The 22,893-nt window shown below is 46.2% G+C and overlaps 1 protein-coding gene across 4 annotated transcripts in view; it reads right to left on the minus strand.

Moving 5' to 3' along the window:
* The window catches only part of RPS6KA2 (ribosomal protein S6 kinase A2), a 179,527-nt gene that overhangs the window by 96,390 nt on the left and 60,244 nt on the right, over positions 1-22,893 (minus strand). Inside the window, exon 1 of one of the 4 annotated variants that reach the window (XM_081855174.1) lies at positions 15,279-16,099. The exons of the other annotated variants lie outside the window; for them this stretch is intronic. Coding sequence (XP_081711300.1) covers positions 15,279-15,377 — 99 coding nt within the window. The 5' untranslated portion in view covers positions 15,378-16,099. Of the gene's footprint in view, positions 1-15,278; positions 16,100-22,893 lie in introns of those variants that run through there. 4 annotated transcript variants of the gene reach the window in all.

Here is a 22,893-nt window from a genome sequence, read left to right on the forward strand (position 1 = left end):
TTAATGAGAAAAAAAATAGTATTCTCATCTGCAACATCTAGAGAAATAAAATGCCAGAGAAACAGATAGCACTATTAATTTGGCCTCTCCATAAGAAAGAAAACATAATGGAATGTACTAATTATTGTGGCTGTATTGTTGCATGCAAAATTCTCTCATTGTCTGATTAAATGGTTGTTTAAGATTAAGAAGTGCTTAGAGAATGTGTGTGCAGATTTGCCAAATGAATCTAACTACGTCAGCCATTCTGCCTTATATCTAGTCTATAATTTCAGTGTAACTTATTTAGCCAGTCTTTACACGATGCATTTTTGTATGAGTTCTTTCTAAATCTAAAAGGAAATAAAATGTGTGGAGATTTTATTTATATATATATATATATATATATATATATATATATATATATATGCAGGTTTTGGTGTCCTCGGGTGTCTTCCCGTGTAAAAGTTGGGGTGTCTAGGCGACGTTTCGACGAGGTCTCACTCGTCATCTTCAGGCTGGTGCTTTCGGCTTCTTGTTACTGGAACAGAGCAGGATCTCAGTGTTTGAGTTCCTATAAATACTGTAGAGGGGGTGTGGTGTATAGCCTCCAATGTTCTGGGCAGAGAGGAAGTTCCCAGGCTAGTGTGCCTTTTCTTCTTTTGTTCCTTAATTACTTGAGAGATATCTTGAGTGATTTCTTGAGTGATATCCTGAGTACCACTTAGGTGGGTCATTAGGTGTGGATTAGTTGTTAAAGTCTTTGTGTCTTGACCTCTTGAACTTTGTGAAGAGTTTTCCTGAGAAGATGGCTGTACTGTACTTAGTTGTGCTCTGGCTTGGCTTCGTGTATAGGGGCGAGCTGTGGTTTTGTGGCTTGTGTCAGCCAGATCTGTGTAGGGATTGCAGGGGGGTGCAGCATCCGGAGGTGCCACCATGGATTGGCTACTGGATGGTGTCTGTAATTCATCTGTGGAGAGGGTCTGGGTTTGGGTCTGGTGTGGTTGATTGGTGTTGGCGTTCTGTGTGCCTCTGGATCTGGTGTCAGTTTTTGTGGGGAGGGCTAATTTCCAGATGTCTGGCAAGCGGGATGTGTCGTCACGCTTGTTCATGTTGTGAGGGTGTTTCTCTATCTCGATGGCTTCCATGATTATTCTCTTGTGGTGATGTTCCGTGTTAAAGAGCAATTTGGAATCTGCAAAATTAATTTCGTGTCCTGTTTCTTTCATGTGTTGGAAAAGAGAGGAAGTTTTTTCTTCTTTTTTGACGGCATTCTTGTGTTCTGCGATACGAAAGGCACACTAGCCTGGGAACTTCCTCTCTGCCCAGAACATTGGAGGCTATACACCACACCCCCTCTACAGTATTTATAGGAACTCAAACACTGAGATCCTGCTCTGTTCCAGTAACAAGAAGCCGAAAGCACCAGCCTGAAGATGACGAGTGAGACCTCGTCGAAACGTCGCCTAGACACCCCAACTTTTACACGGGAAGACACCCGAGGACACCAAAACCTGCATTCCTGTACCCGTGAAAATCTACGAAAGCATATATATATATATATATATATATATATTGTTACAGAACTGGGGGTGTTTCCCTTAACACTAAAATTAATAAATGCTAGGATTTTGAGTTATTGGTGATATGAAGGGAGAATATAAACTGCAAAGGAATTCCCAGGTAGGCTGGCCAAACTAGGGCCATTAAGAGAGCCATTGTGGGTCGTTAACAAGACAGTGGCACTTCTAGCACCAGGTGTGACCAGAGACTGGAGATTTGGAAGGTTGCGGGGGGGGGAGGGCTAGGGGCTTCTGGGAAGAAGAAAGAGATTCATCTTGGCGAGGGAGAAGGAAGGACTGCCTGCAATGCTCTGGGCCATGATGTAAGATCTGGACCCCTTCCAGGCAGACTGAAGGTGTAAATATGTGAATAAAACCATTATTTCTTAAAGCATGACAGTCTCCGCCATGTCTTCTATTCTCCAAAGGGACACACGGCTTGGCAGAGAGAGGGATAGGCGCCAGGCTTTTGTAACATGATATATAAGTCTTCTAGCTCTCCACTTTCCCCCTTAGAAGTGAATATCAACAATTCACTTATATGGAAGAAAGTAAAAGGACATGCATCACCCATTTAATCTGCTCCCTGCCCTTAATGACTCCTTTGACTCTCACAACTGAGTATTAAACCTGCTCCTGTTTGCAAAGCCTTGTCTTGAGTTGTTTCTTGATCACACTAGAGCAGGGGTCAGTAAACTTTTTCAGCAGGGGGCCGGTCCACTGTCCCTCAGACCTTGTAGGGGGTCGGACTATTGGGGGGGAGGGGAATGATGCAAGAACACCACGAGCTCCGGTGGCTGCTTACTTGCGTCTTGCAAGCAGCAGGGGCTGGTGGTGGCAGGACGATGAGTGGCGCGCAAAAGGGCTCCAGAGAAGGGCTGCTTAAAATGACGGCAGCTCGAGCGCTGCTGCTGCTGCTGGCACCAACAAAGCCCAGCCCCCTTCCTCCTCTAGGCAGGGTGGGGAGAAGCCGGGAGGAGAGAGGGAGGAGGCACCGGCGCTGGCACTGTGTGAGGGAGAGGGAAAGAACACGCACGCTGGCGATCCACACGCCGATTCCCGGACCATCCGCGGGCCAGATCTAGAAACCAATTGGGCCTAATCCGGCCTGCAGACCTTAGTTTGCTGACCCATGCACTAGAGTATGACAGAATGTTGGCATATATATTAAATAGTATTTATAAGTACAATATCTGGTTAGGTTTGTTCTGGCGTGTGCCCGACTGCTTCCATTATTGTGGAGCCAGCTGGCGTATAGCTGCTTTCTGTTCCCAATTTCTGTTTCCTGACATCTTGAGACACCTGTGAGTCATCACAAATGTATCTCCTTTTGGGAAAACAAGCTGGATCATGCCTTTCCTCATGTAAAAAGTGGCCCAGTAAAATGTTGGCCTATACTGGACCCCACATGCTGCTTTATATGCTGCTTTTCACTAGCTTGTACTCCTATGAGGGTGGCTGGGTCTGGCACATGTTTGTCTAAATGCAAAAAGGAATTGTGCAATACGGAACTACACCCAAATCTCCCTCAATTTAAGGTATATATTGTGATCCCTGTGCTGCACTAAACCATTTATCTTGCTTGAGAAGGAAATGACACATGTTTTAGCTATTGTTCTCAGATTTAAATTGGCAACTACTTCTTGCTTCATTTTCCTCTTAGTGTTTGCAAGATTACAGTTTCAGAGTCTGCTGGATTGCAGAGCCAATGTAAACCAGAGTGTAATTCCTGTTAGCATCCAAGAAGAGAAATCTTAAATCCACATTTGCAACCATGCTAACATTTTCTGAGCACCAGCAGTTTTGTCAGGAACTTTTAAATGGGTGACCGCCAAGGGCCCCCTGTGTGAGCTTTCCCCATCATTGAAAACTAATAGAGAGGGTCTGTTAAAAATCGCTTCTGGTCAGAATGTAAGATTAATAGATATGATGTTGGATTTTAAGAATAACTTGCACGCATTGATGAGTTGTTCAGTTTGTGGCTCCAAGCCAGCATCCTATAGGCTTCTGTTATAATGCTAGTGGTTTCATCCAACCTGCAGCTGTGCTGTAAATACACAGATGCATACTGTGCCAATGTGGTGTTCTAATGTTATGTCAGCACAAGAGATCTCTATGCATGCATGATCTGGTCTACAGCATCAACAAAGCTTCTGAAGCCACAGGAACCCACACAATATGGGATATTTCAGTTCTGCAGAACTGTACATTTTGATGTACACAAATGGTGGGGCGGGGCGACTAAAAATGTAAAACCAAATTTACATTTTATTCTAGATGTTCATGGGCTATGTGCCTCGGTTTTCTTGTCATTTATTGAGGCCAATTTTGTCAAGTAAATTCTTCATTCATTTTTATTCCAAAAGCAATCTATTAGGTCTGTCACACCTTGTCTATGTTGTAGTCATGTCTGCAACATTTCCCTCTCCTCTCTTAGTTGGCAGCAACAACAAAGTTTATGCAAAGAGATTCAGTATTATAATGCAACAGGGAACATTGATTGTGCTGCTGCAAAGGGAAAAGGCGATTCATAAAATAGGCATTGGTCTTGAAATATGAAACTGGTCTGAGAATAATTTAAAGATCTACATGCAGATACCATCTCATTTATGAATTCTGCCTCTTTTTATATAAATGTACAGCTAATTGCTCGTGAGGATTCCTCACTAAAAAGTAAACAAAAAAGAGCTGCTATCTTAGTATTTAGTGAGTTTTCTTTAGAGGAAACAAATGTTTACAATGAATGGGAAACAAAATGGGTAAAGAGTAAAATAATAAACAATGCAAGTTTATCCTAGACTTGTTGGGCAGAGATAAGATTGCTATTAAATTTATCTAGGTTGGCCACATGCAAAAGAGGAGAGAGCTGCTACACTTTTAATGATTGGGTAGAAGAGGGAATTTGAGCAGGTTACTATATAAGTTACACTTGGAGGTTACACACAACTAAGGTAAAGCAGCCCTGTCCTCTTCTGCAGCTAGCCACCCAAGTCCCTCTGTGCTGGCAGAGGGAGAAACTTAGGATTTATTTTTATTATTCATTAGTTCTTTTATTTATAACCCTCCTTTCCTCTCCAAGGAGCCCAGGGTGGCAAAGAGATCAACAATAAAAAAGAGCAAAAACATTTTACAACAGTTAAAACACAGACAGGAATGTTATGCTGTGTCAAGCCCAGTGAATATATGGTGGAGTTGCACCATGATTTTGCTGGTGGTGCATCATCAGCCAGAACACCAATGAAGGTAGGGCACTGTCAACATAAGGAGAAGGTCTGGGGCAGAGGAGGAGGGCTAGGGGTGTTGCAGGAAGGGGCAGGGAAGGTATAGCCAGGGGAGGGGCAGCTGCCACCCCTCAAATCAAGTAAATAAATAAAAATACTTTAAAAATAAAATACTGACCAATTGTGTCACAGATCTCTCGGTTCTACTCCCCCCAACATAAAGTCTGCCCCCCAATAAATCCTGGCTACACCCATGAGGTTAACTTAGCTTGCAAATGAGGTGGGCGGAGGACATTCTAATCGTACTGGACCACACTAGATGCTGTCTCTGTCATCCTCCCTAGAAAGAGTCACAGCTCAGAGGTAGAATACTTGTTCTGCATGCAGAAGACACTAGGTTCAATCCTCAGCTTCTCCATGTATGGCTGGGGGAAACCCCAGTCAAACCCTGGTGAGCCACTGCACATGTGGCTCTCAGCAACATTCAAGACATCTTAAAGTGCCTTGCTGTTCTTGTGAGGCACAGAAGAAAACCAACAGCAAATGGTGCTTCTTGTGATTCACTCAGACCCCGTGAGGCCAAATGGGCCAGCCCTCTCCCTCCTCACCCTCTAACCTTGCCCAGGGCAGCATGAGCAAGGGCCTCCCAGGGATTGGGTGGTTTGAGCATGGGTGCTCCTGGGACAGCAGCTCCTCTACCCATGCCTGGCCTGACTTGCAAGGGAGGCCCTTTGGCTGTGCTGCTGTCTCTGAGAGGTAAGTGGGGAGCTTATATTTATTTATACCCCACCTTTTTATCCTGACAGTGAATCAGTGTTGGGTTGCTAATGAAAGCACATACATCTGTTTGTGTATTACCGTATTTTTTGCCCCATAGGACACACCTAGTTTTTTTTTGGGGGGGGGAATAAAGAAAAAAAATTATTTCACCCCCAGGCACGGGGCTGGCGCGGGGGAAGCCCGAGCTTCCCCCGACCCCAGAACAGCCTGCTATCCGCAAGCCTAGGGAGCCGCGCTGGTCTCCCCAGGCCTGCGGAGAGCTGCGTGAAGCCCAGGCGCACTCTTCAGCGCGCCCCAGGCTTCGGAATGCAGGCAGCTCTGCACAACCGTTGGGAGCCCGGCGCGAAGCCACTCCGGACTCCCTAGGGTTCCGCAGAACTGCGCGAAGCCCGGGAGCGCAGGCAGCTCTACGCAACTGTTGAGAGCCCGGCGCGAAGTCGCGCCGGTCTCCCAAGGGTTGCGCAGAGCTTCCTGAAGCCTGGAGAGCGAGAGGGGTCAGTGCGCACCAACCCCTCTCACTCTCCAGGCTTCAGTGAAAGCCTGCATTCGCCCCATAGGACACACACACATTTCCCCTTCATTTTTGGAGGGGAAAAAGTGTGTCCTATAGGGCGAAAAATACAGTAAATGCTATTTAACAAATAAACATATTAAATCTATTATTTCTGCATTTAATTATATATACTGTATATTGAACAACATTAACTATTTTGCAAACACTTTAATTTACGAAATGGAAATTTAATTCAATGTGTGGCCCTCGGGTTCTGTGTCGAGGTACTCCTGTGGCCCACTTGGTTGGAAAGGCTGGACCGCCCTGGGCTAGAACTTTTATTTGGGTTTCCAAGCCACTACTGCTTAAAAGTAAAGAGAAAATAGGCCAACATTTGGGCAACACTACCACTTAATCACTGAAAACGATCAGAAATGCAGAATTGGATATACACAGTCGGGTTAAGTCAATTCTGCACTCCAGTTATTTAAACATATCATACATCTATCATAGTGGAATTTATATGATCAGCTCACAGGCCATGAACGAAATGGGAAAATGGAAGCAAACACATTACATTTGCAAGAGCAAGATGCCCATTATGAAAAGATATGTCCAAAATATTTTTTAGACACCCTGGGATTTTTCAGACATTTGAGTTTCAGAATATGTAGGCAATGTTCTTATAAAAATTCGAAGAATTTTAATTCCCTGGCTTGCAAATTTGTTCATGGATTTGGTGTTAGATGTGTATTGAAATTTATTGTTATGGTTAGACCACAGTGCTGAATGAGCATGTCTGTAGTCATATGCATCTGGCTTCCTTTTTGCTTTCTAATTGTCCTGTTTTACTTTTGCTCTAATAGATGCCACAGGATCTCTCATGCTAAAATAAATTGAATACATTGTGTATATCTGGGCATCATATCATTCAAATGTCTGTGGGTGCCATGCAAGTCAATGTAACAGAGTGAAGTAACTATGTGCTCATTGTTTGGAGCTTTAATTTTTTTTACAGTCTTAATGAATGCTGCATTGACATCACCATTAAGACTCTGCAGAAATCAAATAGGGTGGAAGCCAAACAATAATCTGCAGCTTATACTGTAAAACTGTGGAGTAACAGGGAATCATAATTATACTGTCTACTGGCATTCCTCTGCAAAGTTCAGATTTAATTAACATAGGACTGAGCTATGTATTATAGCAGCCATATGGCTAGTGGCTCAAACTAGGGATAGAAAATAACTTTTGATTCTCTCCTAACTCCCCAAACATCCCCAGTTCAGAAATATCCAAACCAAATGTTGGCTCGGTAGAAATTTTTGCCTTCACTTGTAAAGCATTGGCACAGTTTGCCCATTTCTCTTCTTGCCCCTTCTCCATGCTTTAACAAACTTACTGAGCTATGAGGTAGGGTTAAAGGAAAAGAACCATAGATGTTAAAACCAAAGGCTGCTTCTAACGCTGTTCTTGCACTCTAAGCTGTTCCAACATGAACTCTGGAAGTTTAGTTTCTTTTATTCCCCCTGACTCATTGACTTGGAAGAATAACAAGATTTCCTAGAATTCAGAACTGTTTCTCAGTTCCTCACCCTGCTATGAAGACTTGAGCTTGGTTATCTTCTTCCACTGGCATGCCAATTATTAGGATGAAGTCCATGAAGACAATGGGTTGTTTCCTATCCTGTGCCAGTGGAGATCCACTGGTGCCACTGGGCTTCTGTTCCCTCTCCTCCCACTGTGCACCACCAAAATCCACTCCCGATGGTCTCACAATCTTTCAAAGCCAATTCTGGGGGTGTGCAGGGTGGCTGGAGGAGACAGGTGAGGAAGAAGTTCTGTTGCACACACTGAACTTCTGCCAATGGAGTTGTAGTGCTGGGCATGGCCCAATAACTCCTTTTATGTATCTAAGCAGTTCCGCCACCTTCATTTGAAAAAATTCAGAGGCACCTGTGTGATTCCAAGTAGGATGCATTGAAAACAAATCTCCCACAAAGTAGTAGCCAATTTAATGCTCTGGTTAAGTCCGCTTAAGACTTCCAATTTGGAAAATATTGTTATAGATTTTGGATGCCAGAGTTTGTGGGTCCAAGACAACCATGTGTTCTAGATTTAGTAAATGTTAGAATTAAGAGAAGGTGCCAGTCATTCAATTTAGCATGTTAAAACTAAACCATGTGGTTTTTTGTTTTGTTTTCTAAGCCAGGCTGGCTGCCTGGAGAGATGCACCATTAAAAGAGCACAAAAAATGAGTTATGTCCCATTAAGAAGGCCATTAACCAAGACTCTCTGGGCTGGACAGCAAATGGAGAAAGCCTCTACCTGAGATGAGAGAGAGAGAGATAGCAGAGACAAAAGGCCAGAGTTTCAGAAGGGAAGGACAGAATTTGAGCAGGTGATGAGGTAGGCAGAAGGAAAAATAGTTGCATTTTGCAAACAGTTTGACAAGCAAACTTTTTCAGCAGGGGGCCGGTCCACTGTCCACAGACCTTGTGGGGGGGGGCAGACTATATTTTGGAGGGGGGGGGAAATGAACGAATTCCTGTGCCCCACAAATAACCCAGAGATGCATTTTAAATAAAAGGACACATTCTACTCATGAAAAACATGCCTGATTTCAGGACCGTACATGAGCCAGACTTAGAAGGTGATTGGGCCGGATCCAGCGCCCGGGCCTTAGTTTGCCTATCAATGGAGTAGGGACTCTGTATGATGTCTGAACACCATACGATTTGACATCAGGTCTTAAAACAATATCACTTTTTTAGCTGACCACTGTCTCTGAAGACCTCTACTTCTCCCAATGTTTTCATTAGTCTCATCCAGGCAGCTACTCCATGACTGAGGAAATCATGCAGGCTATGCTCTCAAATCACACACATGGTGAACATGACCTGCTTCTCTTCATAATAATAATAATTCATAATTAATAATAATAATAATAATAATAATAATAATAATAATAATAATTTATTTATACCACACCCATCTGGCTGGGTTTCCCCAGCCACTGTGGGCAGCTTCCAACAGAATATTAAAATACAATAATCTATTAAACATTAAAAGCTTCCCTAAACATAGCAAAGAATACAAGACAGAACAGTATACCTGTTGGGCTGCATAAAACAGTTTCTGCCTCATGCAAGAGTTCCAGAATCTTTTGAAATAACCATGGCACCAACTCCTGAACACATTTTGGAATTAACTGTTGTCTCACAAATTGTAAAGTTTATTCTCTATGGAGGGTCAGGGTCTTTACAAAATACAAAGCCTAATAAAAAATACCTGTCCAATGTAGCGGTTACTTCTTGCACTATTTGGGCATGACACAGCGTGTCAAATTGACCTATTTTTCAATATTCCCTGCACTGTACTTCTCTTGTTGGTCAACCCCCCCCCACAATGCCTTGAACTTCTCCACAACTTGTGCATGCTGTCTGAAAGTCACTGTCTCTTGTCTTTTCAGCACCAAGACCTTCCTCTTTCAACAAGCCTTCTAAGTGAAGATCTTTCCCAGTGTGCATCTGTTTTGGAATAGTTTTTAAATGCTTTCATTGTTATATTGCTTGTGTGCCCTGGGCTCCTTTGGGAGGAAGAGTGGGATATTAATTTAACAGACTAACCAACAAACAAAGGATGCAATCCTCCCCATCACTATCACCACCAGTACTTAAAATGGCCAGACTGCTGTTTTGAGGCTCCCACTTAAGATGCTTTTGCAGAGACAGAAGGAGTAAAATATCCATTTCAAAATGGCAGGTGCAACTGCTTCTAATGTTTTGGGGTGGAGAAATAATCTCTTCCAAGTCACTCCCAAGCTGCCTCTGCTTCCTATTGAGTTTTGATCAACTGACATTTCCTTGCTGTCTATATAGCTTTGTGAAGGGCTATGCTCTCTGATTAACTGCATTCTTTCAGGAAGCCCTTGGTCTAGAATTCCAAACATCAATCAATTTGAAATGTATTCTTCTTTTTTTAAAACAGCCATCACTTAGCATTCATTTGTTCATGCAGGACCCTATCAAATGAACCAAGTTTCTCCAGGATTCTGAACCCAATGATAGAAGTAGGCTTCTCATAAACAACATTCCTTTCAGGAAAGGGCATCAGACTTGGACAGAAGACTCTCCTTCTTGTGTTTGTGTCCCTCTTCAGCAAAGGAAAATGATTTATAAATGTTGCTGGCTTCTTTCCCCATACCATAAAGGATGGAACGCACTCGCACTATTTTTCACTCTTTTTGCAGCTAGGCTAAAGCAAGCAACTCTTTCTTTCCATTCAGCCCATGCTTCAGGATCACGAAAGCTGAGGAGTCTTGGTGCATGGAACAATTCCATTTTCTTTGTCTGGTTTGGAATCCGTAGGTTTAAAACTTAGACTTCTGACACCATGTCACAGAAGGCTTACAGAGAACACCATTCAGGAAGCTAGACAAGAGCTTCATTGTCTCTTAAACAAGAACAGAACAGAAAGAGGAAACTCCCAACTCTACTCAAAAAGAACATAAGAAGAGCCCTGCAGGATCAGGCCAAAGGTCCATCTAATCCAACATCCTGTTCTTACAGTGACCAACCAGGTGCCTAGAGGAAACCCACAAACAGAAACTGAGCACAACCTCGCTTTCCCCACCTGCAATCCCCAGCAACTCGTATTCAAAGGCAATTGTGGAAAAAGAAGAGAGCCATTGTGGCTAGTAGCCATTGATAGCCCTATCCTCCATGCGTTTCTCTAACCCTCTTCTGATGTGATCCAAGTTGGGAGCAAATTCAATTGTTTTAACTATGTGCGGTGTGAAGTAGTTTCTTTCATCTGACCTGAATCTTCCAACATTCAGCTTCACTGGATGCCCATAAGCTCTATCACTATGAAAAACTTTTCTCCATCCACATTCTCCATGCCATGCATAATTTTGTAAACTTTTTATTATGTCACCTCTTTCTTGTGTTTTCTCTAAACTAAAAAGTACCAAACACTGCAACCTTTCCTCACAGGGGAGTCGCACCACCCCCTTGATCAAGTTGGTTGCCCTTTTCTGAACCTTTTCCAACTCAACAATATCCTTTTTGAGGTGAGGCAACCAGAACTGTAGACCACGCATGTCCAAAGTCCGTTTCGGGGGCCTAATCTGGTCCCCGTGGCAGTATATGGCCTGGGGTAAAATCCTAAAAAAAGTTCAGCAACTTCAATCCTAAAGCTCAACAACTTTGGTCGGGCCTCACGCATGTTCGCTTAATCAAATCTGGCGCTCATTGAAAAAAAATTGGGCACTCCTGCATGTAGACAGTATTCCAAATGTGGCTGCACTACAGATTTGTATGGCAGCATTATGATAGTGGCAGTTTTATTTTCAACTCCTTTCCTAATAATCCTTACCATGGAATCTGCCCTTATCACAGCTGATGCACACTGGGTCAACATCTTCATAGAACTACCCACTACAACCCCAAGGACTCATTCCTGGTCAAGACACACCAAGTTCAGACCCCATGAGCTTATGCGTGGAATTAGGATTCATTGCCTCAACATGTATCACTTCGCACATGTTTGCAATTGAATTGCATTTGCCATTTTATCACCTATCCACTCAGCCTATCTTTAATAATGATTTCCAGACATTTTTGCCAGAACAGACTTTAAGCTAACTGGACTGTAATTTCTACCCCCCCCCCCCAATCTTAAAAAAACCAAAACAAAACTAGTGTTACATTAACTACTGTCCAGTCCTCACATATATAGGATGATCTCAGGAACAAATACAATTAAGTTCAGTGCCACCTAGTAACTAAACTATAAGACACACATGTCTTCTCATAATTAAGCCCCATTTGAACATGGAACTTTTTTCCTACAAAGAATTGTAGGCGCCGAGGACTTTCTGCCGGTTCCCTCACTGTGAGAAGTGAGGTTACAGGGAACTAGGCAGAGGGCCTTCTCAGCAGTGGTGCCTGCCCTGTGGAACACCCTCCCATGAGATGTCAAGGAAATAAGCAACTATCTGACTTTTAAAAGACATCTGAAGGCAGCCCGGTTTAGGGATGTTTTTAATGTTTAATGATGTATTGTGTTTTTAATATTTGGTTGGGAGTGGCTGGGGAAACCCAGCCAGATGGGCAGGGTACAACTAAATTATTATTATTATTAAACACATTGCTTCTCTGTTCCCAATATTTCTATCCCACATTACTATAAAAACAACTGAGAGTATTGGAGCCACCCCAGTGGAGGGTGAGGAATCCACTGCCACAATCAGGTGACAACAAAAACATTAAATACTATTGTAACAAAGTATTCCTAAGTAACACAGTCAAATAGAAAGAATTCTTGCACCTTTTTCTTTTTAAAAAAATCACCTCTTGAACATCTCTGGTCAGTGACCATAATAAACAGATTCATTCATTCACCTCTTGAACCCTACTGGGTGCTAAAATAGATGACCAATTGCCATTCACTTGCCCTGAATCCATATGGTAGCCTTCTCAGAAGATGGCCACTTCTGAAAACTGCTGGCATTTACTTGGCATCAACTCCATCAAGCAGCTGTCCAACTGGGGCAAAGACGTACGTGCGCCTTGACAGCGAAGGAAGGTGTGGATGGTCATGGTTTCCCTAAGGCAGCTTTTGCAATTTTAACTATGAAGCATGCCAGCATTGCCAAGATCAGCAAAAATTAAAAGGTGCACATTCTGCTTGTTCTGAAAATAGTTTTACATTATTTAATGTTGTTGAAATACCTTTTTGTTCAATACTGACCACTAGGGGTGGGCTTTCCCTGCCTTAACTTTAGCAATCCTTTGTTTTATGTTGTATTTCAATTGCTTTTAAAATGCAGATATATTGTTCTAAGTGGAAAGCCAGAAAGCAGCATCAAGAAAGAACAGAGAAATCTGATCCACCCCAACACAGAAAATTTCAGTGTTCCCACTTCCTTTAGCTCTTAATTCCCCTTAAACATCCCCCGCTCCTCCTGAAGGTTCACTTCTCTCTTGGAAGAATAGTTTCTTCTCAGAGGAAATGCAGTACTGCATTGTCTGAATGCAGGTACTTATCAAGGCTGCCAGCTTACAAAGGTAAAGGTAAAGGGACCCCTGACCATTAGGTCCAGTCGTGACTGACTCTGGGGTTGCAGTGCTCATCTTGCTTTATTGGCCAAGGGAGCCGGCATACAGCTTCCAGGTCATGTGGCCAGCATGACTAAGCCGCTTCTGGAGAACCAGAGCAGCACACAGAAATGCCGTTTACCTTCCCGCCGGAGCGGTACCTATTTATCTACTTGCACTTTGACGTGCTTTCGAACTGCTAGGTTGGCAGGAGCAGGGACCGAGCAACGGGAGCTCACCCCGTCGTGGGGATTCGAACCACCGACCTTCTGACTGGCAAGTACTAGGCTCTGTGGTTTAACCCACAGCTTATAGAGACCAGCAAAATAAAGTCCATTTTCAAACAGTGCGACCATGAGCAAGGAACACCTCCATAGAATCAAACACAGTTCCTTAGCAAAACTCTCAGTTGCAGTAGTTGGGATCAAGAGAGAGGAATTGGAAAAGCAGAGCAGAAAACCTTTTTAAAGCCACAACCCTGTTTAAGATACAATGATACCTCGGGTTACAGACACTTCAGGTTACAGACTCCGCTAACCCAGAAATAGTACCTCGGGTTAAGAACTTTGCTTCAGGATGAGAACAGAATTCACGTGGCGGCGCGGCGGTGGTGGGAGGCCCCATTAGCTAAAGTGGTACCTCAGGTTAAGAACAGTTTCAGATTAAGAACGGACCTCCAGAATAAATTAAGTTCTTAACCCAAGGTACCACTGTACACTTATCTTTACCTGGGAGAAAGTTCAACTGAACTTGCTGAGGCATGTACTGGCATGTCAGTAGGCATGTACTGGCATGTCTTGTCCAGCTGCAATCCTGTGCATACTCTACTTGGGTCCTTACTCAGTAGGACTTGCTCCTGGGCTTTGTGCTGTAATTTTTTTATGCCGTTTATGCTAATGTGTGTGAAACTGGGTCTTAGCAATCTTTACAATCTCTTGTACCAGCTTACACTAGTTGCAAAATGAACAGATGCACCACTGGCTTCAAAGACTGACATGACCCAAAAGGATGGAGATGCTGCCTGCCACTGGACTCGGAAGGCTTCCAAATTCCACAGAAGTCTTATTTATTTCCACCTGAAGCACAAACCTACCTTAGCCTTACCATGCACAAATAAGAGAGGTCTTGAGGGGACAGCTATCTGTAGACAGGCTAAAACTGCAGCACCGTGGGAACATACGGAGTGGTTAAAAGTCTGGAAGCAGGACTGGGGAGAACTCAGTTCAGATCTCCACTGGGCCATGAAGCTCACTGGGTGACCTTGGGCCACTCCCAGCCTCCCAGCCTAACCTACCTCACAAGGTTGTTGTGAGGATTACTTGGGGGCATGGTAGGAGAACTACCCTGAGCTCCTTGGAAGGAGGGTGGAATAAAATGAGTAAGAGACCACACCTTTAGGGAAACAGTTGTAAAACTGAGAAAATGGTTTCCCCATGGGGTCTACTTCCTTGGTTCTAACGTTCCCCAACACCACCTTCCACCCTTCAGCTGGAAAGTGAAATTACTTTTGATAAACAAATGAAGTGAGAGCTGGACCATAAAGAAGGCTGATAGCCGAAGAATTGATGCTTTTGAATTATGGTGCTGGAGGAGACTCTTGAGAGTCCCATGGACTGCAAGAAGATCAAACCTATCCATTCTTGAGGAAACCAGCCCTGAGTGCTCACTGGAAGGACGGATCCTGAAGCTGAGGCTCCAATACTTTGGCCACCTCATGAGAAGAGAAGACTCCCTGGAAAAGACCCTGATGTTGGGAAAGATTGAGGGCACAAGAAGAAGGGGACGACAGAGGACAAGATGGTTGGACAGTGTTCTCGAAGCTACAAACATGAGTCTGACCAAACTGCGGGAGGCAGTGGAAGACAGGCGTGCCTGGGGTGCTCTGGTCCATGGGGTCACGAAGAGTCGGACACGACTAAACGACTAAACAACAAACAAATGAAACCATTTTTTTAAAATCACACAGTTTTTCCCTTGTCCTAAGACTCTTGCACCAGCAACGTCACTAGCAAATTCCGCAGCAATGAGCCCAAGAGGGAAAGAGAGAGAAAAAACTATCTTTTGGAACTTGGAACATCGAGCATTTGGTCAGACGCCGGTGAAGTTAAGACCGTGCCGGGTATTATTATTTTTTGGTTACCTCAAATCTACTGAGACTCGAGCTCTTGGAGCGAGACTTCTTGCGGAGGTAGACCGAGAAGAACCTGCGCACTGTGAACTTCTTCATGCTCATTTCCATTGCCCCGGCGTCTGGAAGGGCAGCAGGCAGCGGAGGCGACCGAGAAGCCGCAGTGGCCGCGCGCGGCTAGGGCAGCCCGGCACACTCCCGCGTTAGATCCATCCGAGGAGGAGAAGCGGAGGGCGAGCCTTCCTCACTTGGGCAGCCAGGAGAAGGGAGCTCCCTTCGGGGATTCATCCAGTCCCGGGGGGAGAGAGAGACAGAGAGCTAAGCCCCGCCGAGGCGCATCTCCAGAAGCGCCCCCGCCGCCCGCGGCTCGCTGCCCGGAGCAGATGAAGCGCCTTTTTCGCTCCGCCTCCGCCGCCGGTGTTTACATTTCCTCGCTGCAACTGCCAGCCCAACTCGCTGCCTCTTCGCGCCCCTCCCTCGCCTTCGGTCCCGCTACTACGTCCAATCGGAGCCGGGCTCTTGCTGCCCGCATTATAAGCTCCAAATCCCCAGCCCTTGCAGATGGGAGATAAATATTAAATGTGCCTATTAGTTGTCCTCTTGGTTAAAGCAGGTCTTTTGTCAATTTCCTGGCTCTCCCGGATCGCGCGGTGGAAGCAGGCGCCCTGCTGCACTCCCGCCCTAAGCTGCTTGCAAACTGCAGCAGAGCGAGGGAGAGCTATAATTATCCTGGTCCGATTTGGGAAGAGATGAGCTGCTCGACAAAGGAGATTCTCCTGGGAGATTTCTCCTGTCAGTCAGTCAGTCAATCAATCAGTCACATCAGGCTGCTGCAGAAGAGATGCAGCTTCCCAAGCCTTTATTTCTAACTGCTGTTGTGAATGTCTTTCCTCCTTTATGACTTTTCTAGAGTTTCAACCAACCCCGCCCCCACAAAGAAAAAAAAAATGGTTCAGTTTTAAAGAGAACACTCAAGACCTTGAAACATCAGATTTCTTCATTTGCCTTGCTACAGAACTAAATGATTCCATCTGATCTCTACATACAAGCTCACATTCCAGTACTCACCAGCTGCATACCACCACCTTGACTTTTCAGAACCACAGTTTCACCTTAAATGCACTTAGAGGCACTTAAAAGCCATCCTCTTTAATCATCCCAATAGTCTGCATGGCAGTGATATTAAAGGGATGTTAAAAATGCAAAGGAGTGCCCAAAGGGTTTGGGTGGAAGAGCAACACTTGGGGGGCCAGATGACATTTGCATCCGAAGGACCAAGCTCTGAAATGAGTCACGTACATAAATTATAAAACATTGCTGCTATTATGTTCTTGCGACATTAAATGTCTAAATGAGCACTGGTATCACCAAAGAGCTGTTGCTGTTGCAAAGAAGGGGACCCTGTGGCCCTCCAGATGTCCTTGGATTCTAATTTACATCCTCTCCGACCACTGGCTGAGGCTCATGGGAGTTGGAGTTTGCAGGGCCACAGTTTCCGTAATCCAGCAGTAACAGTTGCCAAAATGGCCCCTCCACTGAATGGGGAACTTGGAGGTTTCTTTTTCTTCTTCTGGAAGCCTATGCTGGCAATTTCTCATGGGAACATTTCTGTCTATCTTAGCTGAAGGGGTAGGGAATTTAATAATAATAATAATAATAATAAATTTTATTTATATCCCGCCCTCCCCAGCCGAAGCCGGGCTCAGGGCGGCTAACAACACTAAAACAGTACAACATTATAAAACATTATAAAAATGGATTAAAATGAATTAAAATCAAAATTGATGGCAACCATAAACTAAAGTTTTGTAAAGATTGCCAGAGGAGGGAGTCAGGCTGCGCCCTGACCAAAGGCCAGGTGGAACAGCTCTGTCTTGCAGGCCCTGCGGAAAGATGTCAAGTCCTGCAGGGCCCTTGTCTCTTGTGAGAGAGCGTTCCACCAGGTTGGAGCCGCAGCCGAAAAAGCCCTGGCTCTAGTTGAGGCCAGCCTAACCTCTCTGTGGCTTGGGACCTTCAAGATGTTTTTATTTGAAGATCGTAAGTTCCTCTGTGGGGCATACCAGGAGAGGCGGTCCCGTAGGTACGAGGGCCCTAGGCCGTATAGGGCTTTGAAGGTTAAAACCAGCACCTTAAACCTGATCCTGTACTCCACCGGGAGCCAGTGCAGCTGGTATAGCACCGGATGAATGTGATCTCTAAGCGAAGACCCCGTAAGGAGTCTCGCTGCAGCATTTTGCACCCGCTGGAGTTTCTGGGTCAGTCTCAAGGGCAGCCCCACGTAGAGCGAGTTACAATAATCCAGTCTGGAGGTGACCGTCGCGTGGATCACAGTGGCTAGGTCGGGGCGTGAGAGGTAAGGAGCCAACTGCTTAGCTTGGCGGAGATGAAAGAATGCCGCCTTTGTTATAGCTGCAATCTGCGCCTCCATAGAGAGGGAGGTATCGAAGATTACACCCAAACTCTTAACGGACGGTGCTGGCACTAATTGCACCCCCGCAAGAGATGGGAGTTGCCCCCTCAGCCCCCCGTCGTCCCGTCCCAGCCAGAGGACCTCTGTCTTCGAAGGATTTAACTTCAGCCGGCTCCCACGTAACCATCCAGCCACAGCCTCCAAGCATCTGATCAGTGTGTCTGGGGCAGAGTCCGGGTGGCCGTCCATCAACAGATAGAGTTGGGTGTCATCAGCATACTGATGGCAGCCCAGCCCAAAACTCCGGACAAGCTGGGCGAGGGGGCGCATAAAGATGTTAAAAAGCATTGGGGAGAGTATTGCACCCTGGGGCACGCCACACACCAAGGAGTGGCGGGATGACAATTCCCCCCCAAGCGCCACCCTCTGTCCCCGACCGGAGAGAAACGAGCGCAGCCATTGAAGGACTGTGCCCTGGATCCCCACGTCGGCAAGGCGGTGGTCCAGGAGTTCGTGATCGACCATGTCGAAGGCTGCTGACAGGTCTAGAAGAATCAGCAGCCCCGACCCGCCTCGATCCAGCTGCCTGCGGAGGTCATCTGTTAGGGCGACCAGAGCCGTCTCAGTCCCATGACCAGCGCGGAAGCCGGACTGGAATGGATCCAGAGCCGATGTTTCATCCAGAAACCTACCAAGCTGTTCAGCAACCGCTCTCTCAATCACCTTACCCAGGAATGGAAGATTCGAAACCGGGCGGTAATTGGATAGATCTAAGGGATCTAATGATGTTTTCTTTAAGAGCGGGCGCACCACTGCCTCCTTCAGTTCCCCTGGGAATGTCCCGGTGCCAAGGGACAGATTGATGATATCCCCCAGGGGGGCCCGCACCTCGTCTGGACACGCTCTAATCAGCCAGGACGGGCACGGGTCGAGAGGACATGTGGTGGGCTTTCCAGCTCGGAGGAGTCTGTCCACATCGGCTGGGGATATCCGGTCAAAGTGGTCCAATACTGGACCCGAGGACAGTCGAGGGGCCTCCAGTTCCTTTATTGTATCCAAATTGGCAGGGAGGTCATGGCGGAGCAACAAGACCTTCTCCGCAAAAAAGCTCGCAAATGCCTCACAGCTGTGTGTCAAATTGTTATTTAAATTTGGCTGTCCTTCGAGGGACGTTAAAGACCGAATTATACTAAATAATTGCGCCGGGCGAGAGCTAGCGGATGCAATGGAGGCCGAGAAGTAAGACTTCTTAGCGGCCTTCACTGCCATCTCATAGGTTTTCATAAAAACCCTATAAGATGTTCTTGAGGCTCCGTCACGGGCACCCCGCCATACTCGCTCTAGCCGTCTGAGGTCCCGCTTCATTTTCCGGAGCTCCTCGGTAAACCAGGGAGCCCGGTTTCTGCGGGGTCGCAGAGGGCGCTTAGGTGCGATCTCATTGATGGCTGCCAGGAGCTGGGTATTCCAGGCCTCAACAAGCTCAGTCAATGAGTCGCCAGGGGGAGAAAGGTCCCGCAAGGCTTGACGGAATCTATCAGGGTCCATCAGCCTTTGCGGGCGAGCCCAAATTGGCTCGCCACCCAAGCAGGGTGGGGGTGGAACGTCAATCCTGGCTTTCAGGGCATAGTGATCAGACCATGGCACCTTCATCGAAGGAAACATGATCACATCTATACCGATGCCAAAGATCAGATCCAGCGTGTGGCCTGCTTGATGTGTGGGGCCCGAAACAAACTGGGAGAGCCCTAGTGTCGCCATGGAAGACACCAGGTCCAGAGCCTGCGAGGAGGGAGTGGCATCAGCATGGATGTTGAAGTCCCCCAATACCAATAGGTTAGGGAACTCCAAGGCCCAGCCGGCCACCGCCTCCAGCAGGCCTGACAGGGTGGCTGCTGGTGCGCTGGGTGGCCGGTACACCAGCCAGACAGCCAAGCTCACCTCGGAGCCCCACACTAGGCCAACACATTCAATGCCGGGGATCGATGGCGATGGTAGAGCCCTGAAAGGACAATCTTCCCGGATTAATAACGCCACCCCTCCCCCCCGGCCCACAGTCCGCGACTGGTGGAGGACGGAGAAACCCGGGGGCGCCATCTCTCGTAAGGTAACAGTTACCCCTTCGCGCACCCAGGTCTCCGTCACACAAGCCAGGTCGACCCCCTGCGAGGTAAAGAAATCTCGCAGGGTGGCGGTTTTGTTGCCTATAGACCTGGCATTGCACAACACCAGTGACGGAGGTGAGTAATCCTTGCTCACCCTACCCTCGTCTCTCGGGATGGGGCGCAGATTGGAAGGGGTACGAGCATATCCGTATCTCGATCCCCTTCGCCTATGACATCTGCCCCCACCGCCATACCTCCCTTGCCCCTCCACAGTAGGAATCCCAAGCCTCAGGCTCACCTCCATTTACAGAATATAAAAGCAAACAAACAAAAACAATTATACGAAAATAAAGCCGATCCCCACCCCACTCCACAACCACCCCACCCCAACCCAAAATAGACCAAAACAAAATAAAAATACATGGATAAAAATCACCGCTTATGGTGGTACAACAAAGCAAAACAAAACAAAAAACCCACACAGTTTAAAACATATAAAAACACTTCAAACAACCGCTGCCGCAGCACCAATGTCCCCAAAGGTGCGGCAGTGATGAGCGTAGGCCCCGCCCCAAAGCCTGATGGAGAGTGGGCCTGCAGGGGGAAGCCCTCCCCACACGCACGGCGAAGCGGCAGCAGTGGTGTTCCGAGGCCTCCTTGAAGCCTTATATGCTGAGATGGAGTCTGGGGCCCGTCCCCAAGCCCAAGATGGAGAATGGGCTAGCAGGGGGAAGCCCTCCCCACACGCACGGCGAAGCGGCAGCAGTGGTGTTCCGAGGCCTCCTTGAAGCCTTATATGCTGAGGTGGAGTCTGGGGCCCGTCCCCAAGCCCAAGATGGAGAATGGGCTAGCAGGGGGAAGCCCTCCCCACACGCACGGCGAAGCGGCAGCAGTGGTGTTCCGAGGCCTCCTTGAAGCCTTATATGCTGAGGTGGAGTCTGGGGCCCGTCCCCAAGCCCAAGATGGAGAATGGGCTAGCAGGGGGAAGCCCTCCCCACACGCACGGCGAAGCGGCAGCAGTGGTGTTCCGAGGCCTCCTTGAAGCCTTATATGCTGAGATGGAGTCTGGGGCCCGTCCCCAAGCCCAAGATGGAGAATGGGCTAGCAGGGGGAAGCCCTCCCCACACGCACGGCAAAGCGGCAGCAGTGGTGTTCCGAGGCCTCCTTGAAGCCTTATATGCTGAGATGGAGTCTGGGGCCCGTCCCCAAGCCCAAGATGGAGAATGGGCTTGCAGGGGGAGCGGTCCTCCCCAAGACTCACCGGCAAAGCGGCAGCAGCAGTGTCCCGGGCCTCCTTGGAGTCTTTTATGCTGAGGTGGAGTCTGGGGCCCGTCCCCAAGCCCAAGATGGAGAATGGGCTAGCAGGGGGAAGCCCTCCCCACACGCACGGCAAAGCGGCAGCCGTTTTAATGTTTTAAAATTTCCAAAGTTCTTCCCCACATTTGTTCCACCAAACTAATATTGCACCTCCCTCTTGCTAATATTCCATCTCCAGGCTAAAAGGTTACAATATGGAGATGCCTCCTTCCCACAGTGACACTGAATTTCTCTGGTGACTTATTCATGACTCAGTTGGGATGGTCAGATACATGTAGATGACAACACAACTCTGAAGATAGTTCCCAGAGGCCACTGCCACCAATCATTCAGCCTTAAAAAGAGGAATCTATCATTTGTGAAAGTTGCTAATTATGTCTTATGACACCTATAGGCACTCCTCTTTGTTGTCTCAGCTGATTATGCTGGTCAACTGCCATTTGCCACCCAGCCAGAAATATAAGAAAAGACAGAAAGATATTATAAGTTCTAGTCTCATGAAACCCCAATACAACTCTTCTTGTCCATCATATTCATGCACCACTTACTGTACTAGAATGTGTGCACACAAGAAATATCTTCATATGTAATTAGCATCTTATTGGGTCAATTCCTGATTACCTCACTTGAGGGCATTGTTAAAGTGTTTGGACAACAGCATGTGTCCATCCTGTCTTAGAATCATAAGATTGTAGAGTCATCTACTGGGGTCATCCAGGTTGAACCCTTGCAATACAGGAATCACAACTAAGTCTTGTTAAAGAATTCCTGGACAAACTGGCTCCAGCTGTTGAAACAGTAGTTTTAATGCCTCTCTGTGGTCAGAAAGGCACTACAGTCTTTGATCCCATACAATTTAAAACCGTCCATTGTTTTGCAATTATTATTATTATTGATGTACACTTTTGAAGCTGCTGCTACTATTATTTTGATCTGGCAAATCTGGTGTGATTTATGACTGAATACAAATATAATACAAAAAATGGAAATTGTAAATTTGAAGATTTTGCCTATGCAGGAGGATGAAGACTGTTTTATATCCCAGCAAAAGACCTACACAGACTTTATTTGCAGACAATAAAATATACCCAAGGTATACGTAATGGGGTTCCAATCAACAGGGTTCCAATAAACAGGGACAAGCCAAAAATAAATTAAATTGGAAATTGCTTCAATGTAGTTACAGACAAACAATGATTGAAGCAATTTACATTGTAAAAAACTGAGATTAGGGATCCATGCTAGTAACTAATTAATTGACTCCCCTCAGAGGAACTTCTACCACCACAGAAGGAGAGGGGAGAGAAATCAATAAATGGATATGCATAAAGAGAGATATGAGGGGGGGTGTCAGGGGTAAATAACATGCTGGCAATTTTAGTACAGAACAGTGTGGCTTCTGGGGAACAGCTACTGCTTGGTGACAGAGCATGTACTTGGCATATAGAAAGTTCAGTCCCTAGCATCTCTAGGTAGGACTTGGAAAGATCTATCTGAAATTCAGGAAAGGGGTTTACAGCCAGCGTTGAAGATACTGGGCTAGATTAAGGTTACCAGATTTTTTTCAATGAATCCAAGGACACTTTTCAACTTCAATGGATTTTGTATGGGGAATGATTTGTAAATCCGCGGACTGTCCCCGGGAAACAGGAACATCTGGTGACCTTAGGCTAGATGGACCAGTGGCAGGGTTCAGCATAAGTAGCTTCTGATATCTCTATAAAGATTTTTGATTACAATTCATCAAAATCATTAGAAGACAACCACTGTGAGTGCATGTGCAATAGAATCCAGGAAG

The sequence above is a fragment of the Podarcis erhardii genome (assembly GCF_964252035.2).
Source record: "Podarcis erhardii genome assembly, chromosome: 3".
In the NCBI taxonomy this organism is placed as follows: Eukaryota; Metazoa; Chordata; class Lepidosauria; order Squamata; family Lacertidae; genus Podarcis; species Podarcis erhardii.